At 35.6% G+C, this 11,653-nt stretch overlaps 1 protein-coding gene across 1 annotated transcript; it reads right to left on the bottom strand.

The window, feature by feature from the left end:
* Positions 1–3,418: 3,418 nt before the first annotated feature.
* Positions 3,419–11,653, bottom strand: LOC139143101 (uncharacterized). Its single transcript, XM_070713257.1, has 6 exons — positions 11,585–11,653; positions 10,974–11,056; positions 6,027–6,154; positions 5,683–5,724; positions 5,158–5,301; positions 3,419–4,761 (listed from the first exon to the last, which is right to left on the bottom strand). The coding sequence occupies exons 3-6, from the start codon at positions 6,123–6,125 to the stop codon at positions 4,729–4,731; spliced, it is 318 nt and encodes a 105-aa protein (XP_070569358.1). The 5' UTR covers positions 6,126–6,154; positions 10,974–11,056; positions 11,585–11,653; the 3' UTR covers positions 3,419–4,728.

Raw genomic sequence — 11,653 nt, 5'->3', positions numbered from 1 at the left:
AAAAGTTTCATGAAATTTTGTGCGGTATTTCTTGATATATGTCGATACTGTCATTACTGTCTCCAGAAAGAGGTTATTATATGAAAAAAATTATATTGCATAACTTCATTATTATGCAAGCCACACTAACAAAAATCTAATCAGTACTTGCAATTAGTATACGGTACCTGTCTATCAAATCTGACTTGAATCTGTTCAGGTGTTTTTGAGTTATCGTGTAAAAAGACAGACAGACACACACACAAATACACACACACTCACAAACACACACAAACAGTCACACAGACAGACATCACTATAACATTAGCTTACTTGCGTGAACACGTGAGCTAATGATATGTCACAACTTCATCAACATGCAAGCCACACTGACCAAAATCTAACCAGTTCTTTGAAGTAGCATATGTTACCTGTCTACCAAATGTGACTTGAATCTGTTCAGGCGTTTTTGAGTATCGTGTAACAGACAGACAGACAGACAGACAGACAGACAGACAGACAGACAGACACACACTCACACACAGTTTTCGCCCAGTTTAAGCGATATATTAATTGCTTCGCTTCGATAAAGTTTGTAAGTGCGATGTGCGATAGTGAGCCGACGAGCGTGCAAGTGAGTGTCTCACAAACTCTAAAGCGTGTGGAGGGGTCGCAGTCAGATAAATTGTGACAACTTAGCTCGATTATTGAACCAATCTTTTTTGAGATTGGGGATTTGGCCGAGCGGTTTTGTCTGTGGTTTCTCCTCTAGGTGACAGGGTACCGTACGTTGTGAGTTCGAAACCGATTGAAAGCACCATATATATAAACACGCACATGGACAGACAGACAGACATCGCTATGACATTAGCTCATCACGTGTGTGAACATATGAGCTAAAAATGAACACATTACAATAATAAAGTACGCCTTATTATTAACATAAATTTCAAGTAACTGGATGTTTAGTCACCGTCTATGATACACAAATGTATCAAACTGAAAAAAAACCAAAACAACAAAGTCCAATGCGCAACATCGCGATTGTTGCAAGAAGAGGCATTTCACTACGTACTTCAGTATGTATTCGATTTACAATGGAATGTTTTATGTTAGATAGACTTGACTGAAACTTGGTTTTTGATCTTGTAGTGCAAATGGCTAACTTCTTCTCAGGAAATGTTGTTCGTTGAAACAGAATCAGGCAACAAACGCGCTTCAGGTAACACAAATATTCCATGTTTGAAACTGTGTGTGACGTTATTTACTATTGATAGCTGAATATTCAATTAATCGATGCTGTTTAACACACAACAACCGAAAATGCGGATATCTCCAGTTCCCACTGCTTTCACTGCACTAAGTTTCAATGGCACAGCCGTATACGGCTGTTAAAAACGGATGTGTTTGAGGCAAAATATGCTTAATGTACAAGTTGAGGTATCTGATTAACACAATTTTCAAGCATAAAACGTCATTTTATCAAGCTAGTTGCCCGTTTTGAAGTGGCCGAATATCAATCAATAAGTTTACTTGATTTAACAATTCGAAGTACAGCGTTGGTTAACTGACAAAACGAAAGACCTGCATACCATACTAAAGCACTGTAAAGTGCAACAATTCTTGCTACCATAATAAGATACTGTATCCGCGAAACCGTTTAAAGGGATCTAATATAGTCAGTAAATTACTTGTCAAACAGTGCACATCAACAAATAAAAAAATCAACAAAATTCTGGAAATTAATATTAAGTCAAGTATCAATATTGTCTAAAGTAATTGACAAACATTTATTTGGCATTTTTCCATACAACTTTTACAGAGTGAGGAACCCTTTAACAAGGTTTTACAAAGGACAGATTTGCAACCAAACAAGTGAGACAAAAAAAATCAAGAAACCTACCATGATCTGATGTTGACGGAAAGACCGAGATCAACTTCAAGTAGTACAAAGTCCATAAGAAATATATCATATTGCCTGTTCGTCCAAGCAGTGCATCTGACCAGCCCCGGTAAAGTATTGAACTATGCAATAGTGGCGCAAGATGTTTTCATTTAAAATGTAATCAATTTAAGTACACATCCTAATACAAAGACATCTATGCAAAGGCGCTTCACCATGCAAAAATGGAGAATAGGAACGTATGTATAATGCATATGAAAGACGTAAACAGTTTCGATCACCCATATCCTAAAGAAGAGTTATTATGGTTGAATTCTATGGACGTATTTATTTTTCATCACATTAAATTACTTGACGAAAGTAATTCATATTTTGTACACGAAGCTTAGCTTTTGACTAAGCTTTGGCACTCAATTTGACGTTCCCTCGAGTGTTTGCTGAACTACTTAGTAAATAGTCGGAAGGTGGCACCAAAGCTGAATTTTCCCGCTCCTGTTGCTACTCAGTTTTGTTGCTGGGGCGATGTAGCTTTTGCCATGAAATGAATGTCAGGTAATATAGGTGTCATATGCACCTGGATTATTCAATATTTAGCCACACGATTTGATCGTTGACTAGACTCAACCTGCGAAAGGTTACTTTACAGTTTTCAATGAGGAATGTTGAGGCGTGCTTGTCTGTTTAAAAAGGTCACATACTCTGGATACATTCGAATAGGTGAATGCAATATAAAGCCCAAAAAACATTGTGCTGTTCCGAAAACATGGTTTTGAAAAATAGGGTAGGTAGCTATAGGTCGGCAGGAATTTTTTGCAGACTTTTTATTTTTAAATATGCATTTAGGGCGGTCAAACACTGGCCACAACATTTTCAGAAATATGTATACATATGTACAAATATGTAAATATGCCGAGCTGCGAATGCATGATTTTAGGGGTTTTCTTTCTTTTTTCTACTTCCGTGTTTACGTAGCTCTAACAAGTTTTGGGGCGGCAGGTAAAAAATAGGGTAGGTCGGATTATCGGAACAGCACAATTTTTGTTCGACCTAAGCGATCATGCCATGTCGGTATGAGTACGATTTAGCAGGGATCATCTTTCGGGTACTGTCTGTAAAACCTATGTGTTCTTTATATTATGCTATTTTGTCAATTATGTGTGTATAACAGTTGGCTATCTGAGCTATTTAATGTTTTCTGTATATTTATTTTCAATTGAATACTAACCGCACCAAATAATTGATTAATCACCAAATGTGGCTAAAGTGATCACACCTAGCAGATACCGTGAACCCTGACTAAAATCAACAAGTAGGGTTTCCGTGCTGAAACGTCGCCGGCTACATTTAATTCCAATGCTGGATCCTATTGATAGAGTAACAATTTTGAACCCGATTTCCTCATTTAGACACGAGATATTGGTTACGTGCATAAACATATTTGTGGTGGAAGATTTTGCATCTATCAAAACACTTCAACTTAGTTCGAGTCATAAGGCTACTCGTGAAGGAAAAATAATGAAGCTTCAGCAAGAGATATTCCTCTTTTCAAAATTACAAAACGAGCTTTATTAATTATTCATGGGCCGTCTCCAAATCCATACTGAAGTACTGAATAAAATGATGACAATACATGGCATTTGATAGACTGTCGTCATATTGAGCAAATGAATTAAGTCAATATCTAATTAAGTAAAGTGTTGGGTCTCATACTCTCAATATGTTTAGCCTGAACTATTATTGTAATTGTGTCCAAATTAATGACTAATTAAGTAAAAGTTTATATTTCATTCTTTAAAAATGTAAAACATGTACTATTATCGTAATTATCTCCCAATTAATGACTAACACACAAGTTGTGTTGCTATCATTACATTGTAAAATTACTTTCTTGATTAAAGTTATTATTCTGACCATGTGCGTATTACCAAAACTCTCCATTCAAAAACCAATACACTCAAAGTGAAAGATAAAAACCTGACGCTTTTTTAATATGACAGCAACGACTTGTTTCACCCATACTCATACGGATCAAAATTGTGGTACTTTTAATTCGATATTACCATTTTTTCTCTTGTTTCAGAGGACAAACAAAAAATAGAAATATTTATGGCATCTAAAATTGACATAAAACATTAAGTAATCCAGTCCCAGTGGACAGCAGCATGGTAAATTTGCTAAATAAATTCGACTTTGTATAGTCGATAATGATATTTTACTGTTGTAATCTCGTGTTAAGTCAGCTTATATGATAAACACTAAGGTAACAGAAATTCTATAATAATGTGTTTTGTGGAAAGAGTATTATTCAGTTTAAAAGCATAGGTTGTAAATTTCCACGTGGCCCTCATCCTATGGTTTCACAGCAGTATGTCACTTTGTTTATCCCTCACGTGGTTGACAAAGCCATCCTATTTTGTTATCTTATTAAATTGATGGAATCTAATATGTAAACCTTAAAGCTGCTCTATGATTACGGGGACAATATCACACGTGATGTTGCAGCAGTCATAACGTCACAAAGCACCGTTGCCAGGTTGCACAGCTTTATATAAATTGTTCAATAGGAGAAAGGATGCCACTTTTCTTCACATAAGTTTCTATGTTGCCGGGTGCCTTGTCAAATGGAGTATACAGTCACATCATACAAGCACTTTGATGCCATTAAGTCATGTTGTATTCCGTTGTTAATCTGTTAATAAATCTGATAACTATGTTATGTTTTTTTTTATTTTCAGCATTACACTTGGACACCTCGATCCATCAATGAAAATGTTCTTTTGTACTAAGCACACTGTTTACATATTTATGCAGAAATTGTTCCAGTAATTGATCCCTCATGTGACTGATTATTTCACGTGAGAGTGGTGGGAACAATGAGCCTGAAAGAGAACAGAAACATTTATTGAGAACTTCAAGCTATCATTTCACTGATAAAGACAAATCAGAGAAGTTTCATTTGCTTAAACGAGAGAAAAATTGCAATGGATTAAAATTATTGTCCTTACTTCATGTATCTGGAACACAAGTGCACGATTCGTTTGCTCAATAGACGACACCAAGCCACTGAGTCTTCACGAAATATGATTAACATTTAGCATTAACTGCATGAGGATAACATTCTCAAAACGTCCCCATTTTGTGCATAAACATGGTTTAACTTCTTATATTGTTCTCGGTTTCATTCACGCAAACGAATTATCTTACGAATTAACGGTAATTTGATATCATTACTGTATAGTGCGTACGTTGCAATATATTAGTTACTGTATACTTACAGCTTGAAGCATATGTTGAATTTTGCGGGATTTTTCTTCTCTCTCCTGTTGTCTTTGTCTTATCTCTTGAATACCTTCTCTCTGAACGTCCACTGACGCCAAGTCTGTGTCACCGCATATGCGAATTCGCATGGCAACCAAAACCTGGAATTACGTCGATAAAAATATTTGACATGGTTTTCACACTACATTTACATAAACAAATACTCAAAGCTACGATTCACTTCACAGATACTCCTGGTGAATCATTCGCAACTTTGTAAATATAGTCTTTTTATAAAACGATAGCTGCTGGTATATACACGCCACGTTTGTAACAATAACACAAGCCAATTTGAAAGTTGATTCTTGATAAAGGAAACTCGGCTTGCTCACATGCGGATGGAGTACATTGTATATTGATACACGATGCACTCGGCCACAGATTGAATTAAAATTATTCTATGGCGGATTATATTTTTCGAGACATGCAACACGCAAGTACCACCAGAACTTGCAAAATATACTACACGCCTTCTTAATTACCTCATGTTTGGTTGCAATAAAAGCGAGGAAAATGAGCGACCCCTGAAAAATAATTCAAAAACATTTTATATAACAAGTATATAAGAAGTTCACGCGAAATATGTCGTGGTGATTCGAAATGTATGACACAAAACACAATTAAGTTAACAGGACTGACTCATGAAACATTTTCAGTTGTATATACTTTTTGAAATATGAACATAAAACTTAAATAATTAAATTGTTCTCTCTACCTAATATGTACTCTATTAAGCTGGAGAAGAACATACAGGATTTTTTGAAAAGTTTGCAAGCAAAAGGAACATATTTTCATTGATATAATTAAGAATTAATTTGTCACTTACCTCGAAGATTATCGCCAATGCGAAAAAGTAGCTACCGTAGAGAGACCTTGGTGAGAGTTGCTGCATAGCCGATGACACGACCGAAGACAACTGTACCATATAGGAACATCAGGGAAAAGATATTCTCCCTGTAAGAGCAATGTGCTTATATGCTGAATAGGTAACCATACCCTACTAGCTTTTTACAACCTTCAAAATTGAACCAACGGACTTCCGTGTAATCCGGCAAATTTCTAATTTACAGTTCTGAGTAAAACCAGGAGAACATTCATGATCTTTTAAGAAACGGAGTGCCATACTTCGATACACTTTATCTATCATAGAAAGTCTACAGTGATCTAATCATTCCACTTTCAAAGAATCTTTTCCTAACAAGGTTGTATGCTAATAAGCTGTGTTTCACTCGAAGGTCTTCATATTAGATATAAGCTGTGCCGTAAGGGACGATCAGAATTTACTTCCGGGGGGGGGGGGGTTTGGAGGATTTTCATGGGGGGGGCCACCCATTTTTCCCAAGAAAATTTAGGGGGGGCAGACAAAAATACCACAATCTTTTAGGGGGGGCCAAGGAAAAAAAACATCAATTCAATATTTGCCCAGAATTCTGATCTCTACAAAAGAGCACCATAGACGCTACCTAGGTGACAGATAAACTCAACATGTTTAGTTAAACTCCTTTAGCTGCCAAATTCGGTAATATTCACAGTGGTTTGTTTTATGCATCTACTGCAGTATCTTGTTCTCCTCCCTGAAGCGTTATGAAATGTCCAGTATTTAGCATGTCAATACAAACCATACAGTGAACAGTCAGGGTTGTTTTGTTGAAAAGAGATCTCAAGTCCAGACTAGAATTCATTTATCAACAATAACAATGGTCATTTATGTTCACACTGGTATGTATAGTTAATTGCACGAGTAGGTGTGCTGTTACAGTTGTAATCACCACACTTATGGTCAGGAACTTGTAAACATCACTCGGCCTTCGGCCTCGTGATGTTTACAAGTTCCTGACCATAAGTGTGGTGATTACAACTGTAACAGCACACCTACGAGGTGCGATTAACGACTTATACCACGAAAAACAGGCCAATCTTCTCTAAAATTTGAAAATTACTGTCAATAAATCGTCTACTTTTGATTTGAATACCCACAATGGAATGGAGTGACCCATTGTACGTCGAAAGGTTCACAGAGGTCATCATGCACCTGGCATGCGAGTCCGGGGAGAATGACCTATCCCAGACAAGTAGGACAAGGGCTCTGGACAACTGCAAATCTGCATTTGAATAAGGGTTACAGAGTGGTATAATGCACCTGTGGAGAAGGAAACTGTTTTAGTCTGATTGGTTAAATAAAATGGCTTGCCTTACTCTATCTTGTTGGCTATTGGCTAGCGAGAAGGAATTCAATCTGTAGATGCATGTGATTGCCTCGTGGATGCATCAGGCTTTCAATACCATTTTCGTGTTTTCGACTGGTCAAGATGGACCTTGTCAACTTGTCTGATCTGATGACCCAAGAGACTCCCCAGAGTTCCATGGACGGCCATGTAAAAACAACCAAAGTGGATTTTACACGGGCAAACTGCCCTATAAGAGCAGCCGCTACTACGGAGCGCATAAAATCCACGATGTGTACTTCAACTTATAAAAAAGTACTTGGCGATGATAACACCGGACGGGATTGTACTTTCGATGACCCTTGCCAAGGGATAATCAAGTCTCCTGCCAGGAAATATACGTCTTTACACAAAGCACATGTACAAGATGGCTTGGCCAGACTGAGAGCACACTGGATATTCTGGCAAGGTAATTTATTCTTTTACTAAAATATTTATACACAAAACGAATTCTGTAAAGTTATAAAATTAAATTCATTGACCAAAACAATTTGTTGTGTGTGCGGCAGTATCACAGAATTTCTTTCACCTATTCCACAAACGTTACAAAAAGGCTGTACTTATTTCCATGATATTTGTCACATATGTCTTTTGTTTGATAATTTCAGGTGAATGCGGCAACATCTCTGTACCATCAGGGATTCGATGAGCAGCTTATCAAAGAACAAACAGGTCACAGATCAGATGACGGTGTACGCGCCTCAAATGTATGTCTACTGCACAACAAAAGCATGTGTCGAATATATTACCACCACCTCCATCTAGTGTTTAATCAGAGGTATCTGTAAGTAAACCAGTTTCTCAAGTTACGACAAAACAATGTAACAAAACAGACAAGATTGGTCCAACCCAAGAAGACGCCGAATCTAAAGATGGACATTCTTCATCAACAAATCATGTTGCTTACATTGAGCATGGTTCAAAGAAAGTTAAAATTGAATTATAAAATGTGATGCTATAACATATCAGTTGAACAAATTGTCTTCATTTTGTTATTGAATGTGTGTGAATGCTTTAGAAATCTCGACTTGACCTATTGTTCTCTTGCAAATTAGTAATCAGTCATACTTTTTTTCATATTTAAATAAGTAATCACTACACTTTTATTGATATGATAATGATTTTCTTTCATTAAAGTGTGGTGATTACTTATTTACATATGAATAAAAGTATGACTGATTACTTATTTTGCATAAGAACAATAGGTGTCAGTCGTGTTTTCAGGAATAAATGGATGGCAAGAACAATAGGTCACATGACCTGGAGTGGTATAAGTTGCTAAATACAGCATTGGGTGTTCTATGTAGTGATAGAATAACAAACAAATGCTGATACACAGAGATGAACATTGAACAAATGCTAAAAATTACAGCAAATGTCTTTTTAAGGTTGGGTTTACCTTGTAGCTTGTAAAGCAGTTGAAAGTTGCATGATAAAGAAGTGTTAATTTATGCAAATGTATGCAAATCACCTGATTTCTTGGCTTCTTTTGCCTCCCAATTTCAATATTTCCGACGAATTTAACTCCACTCCGGCTGGGTCAAATTTTCTGAAATTTCACATTATGTTTTTTAAATGCTATATAACACAACAACTATCAATTGGTTTTGTTTGGCAATAAAGCTCTTACTTTTAATATGAGGCATTTTGAATAGGAGGCATTTTAATTTTGCTGATCATGATTTTAATCAATTATTAGAGTGTCAGTCTTTAAACCCCTACAATTATGAAGATGGATAATGCCAAATAAAATAGTTGTTTTTTTCTACATGAATACTTTCCTTTCAAGTGAAATATTACATTTCAGAAAATACTGTCTAGTTTTCGACTTAAATTAATTTTTATCATTAATACAAAAATTGAGGTTTTTTACCCCAAATATACACCCATTTCATCCTTTGAGTAAACTACTGCTACTGCTACTCTTCTTTTCTGCTCCTTTTTTCTATGTTTCATTCTCATCAATTTTACCCTTTCTAAATTTTTTAAATGTTCTACATAACTTTTTACAGTGCTTACATCTACTATAAACTTTTTTGAAAATAAATTTATGGCCGTCTCATCTTCAAGGTGCTTTTCAGCGAATAGGTTTTAATGTTGAAAATAAAAATATTATGTATTACTGTCAAAAATATATGGTGAAAAATTTACAAAAGGGTTGATTTTCCAATAATCCTGTATGTGCATCCAGAAGATCATGTGGCACTGCACCAATGCTATGGTGTCGGATTGTTGAAATGTTGTGTACACAAGTAATTTGCTGTAGTCCAAGAAGTGATCTCAGTGTGTATGAGGCTAGGAGAAATGTGGATAGGCTTACACATTGTGTATTGATGCTAATACTTTTGTGTCCCATTCATTCTGATATGTATAATCAAAGATTTCACAGTGGCGGCTGGCAGAAAAGGCAAAAAAACAAATTAACATGTATTGTTTCGTGTCATCTGAAAACATGCGCATCATGACTATTTTAAAATTAAAGTTTGTTAAAAAAATTTGAAATATGAATGCTCTGTCAATTTTGAAAAATACTGCTGACAAAATGTGAATTTTGACTTACACAGGGTTATCTGCATTTTAATATGAACATTGGATTGTGAATGGAATGAGCAGAATAACATGTGAATTCATGTTTTGGATAAGGTGTTTTGTTCAAGAAATGTTCTAAATATTCCTCAGCGTTGTTGCTTTCAGTGGCAGCTACTTGGTTTTATGACAACCAAATTAGAAAAAAAGAGAAAATTAAAAACAAGTTGGCTTTCACCAATTTTAATTCCTAATGTTTAAAACTTTCACCGTGAGTCTGCAAATATTCAGCATCATCAAATGAAAATGTATGCTGAACGCGTGTGCATGTAATGTACATCTCACTTTCCAGAAATATCTGGATATCTGCAAATGAGATGTACCATTAAACGTCAAGATATATATCACTTTGCCAATTATCTGCTCCTCTGATTTTCTGTTCACCATTTCTAACTGACATCTTTGCTTGTCTTTGTGTGCATCATATGTATCAGTGAGACATAACGAAAAAAGTATTCATATTTAGTAATTAACTTTTCTTCAGAAATTTACAACCAGATATGTTTGTTGCTACCCTTTCCAAAAGTGTGCCACTTGCAGTCCATGCAAATCATTCTTTTTATAGTCACATAACCCTGAAATGATTGTTATATCATCAATTAAATGTCACTACAGTTCCTGCAACTTGTTATACTGGATATGTCTATAATGTATAAGCATGCATGTACATTGTGATATATTAGGGGGGGGGGCCATGGAAAAAAAACAGGAAAGACGAGGGGGGGGCATAGATTTTTCTATAATTTACTAGGGGGGGGGCCATGGAAAAAAATCACCGAGAAAATAGAAAATCCTCCACCCTCCCCTGGAAGTAAATTTGAATCGTCCCTAACGGTATTCAAATGTCGTGAAGAGTGTACATCACAAGCAGGATCAGATGACACATTATTTGATAAAGTATTTTAGGCTTTCTAGAGTATATGTAAATGGTATTAATCATTTAATCATGCTGATACACTTACATCAACTCTTTGCCGTCTTCTTCATATCTTAGTCCGAAGATAGAGAATATGTAATAAACACGGCACATTATAGCGAAGGTAACCTAAAAATGAAAATAAAACCCCTTCACGCAAAAGTTTACAGAATCGAACAAGAGGTAGGCTGTTGTAACGTATGGATATAACATTTTAGAGTATCATTAACGTGACATGTAATGTAATGGCTAACTTTGTTGTCAGAATACGGCTGTTTATATATGAATAAAACGCAATCACATTGGAGCAGAGTGATTAGCCAACAAAAAACTACCATTAGTGCATCAGGACGAACTTTTACAGAAAATAATAGTTTTAGTTTGAGCTTCTGCTAGTTAAAAATGAATTTCTTTATTTCTTGATTTGAAAAAAGGATGGAATATAGTTATTTGCAAGATACAAACTAAACGATTGAGAAACATGCCACGATATAATTTAATACTGGTGCCAAAGTGTTGCAATGCCTCCGGATGTAGTTGCAACATTAAATTGGCATTATTATGTATAAGATTATAAACACGTAGGAATGTTTTTTGTTTTCAATTAGCACAGAGACATTCATTGTAATAATAAAATGTTCTAATCTTAATACTTACTAGCACAATCACTAACTTGATTGTAATGGATATTAGCAGCACAGATGTTGACGCATTGAGCCAGCAACT

This window comes from Ptychodera flava, chromosome 11, assembly GCF_041260155.1.
Source record: "Ptychodera flava strain L36383 chromosome 11, AS_Pfla_20210202, whole genome shotgun sequence".
NCBI classification, from domain to species: Eukaryota; Metazoa; Hemichordata; class Enteropneusta; family Ptychoderidae; genus Ptychodera; species Ptychodera flava.
Note: the sequence above shows the minus strand (reverse complement) of the source record. Positions and strands in the feature narration are given on the sequence as shown.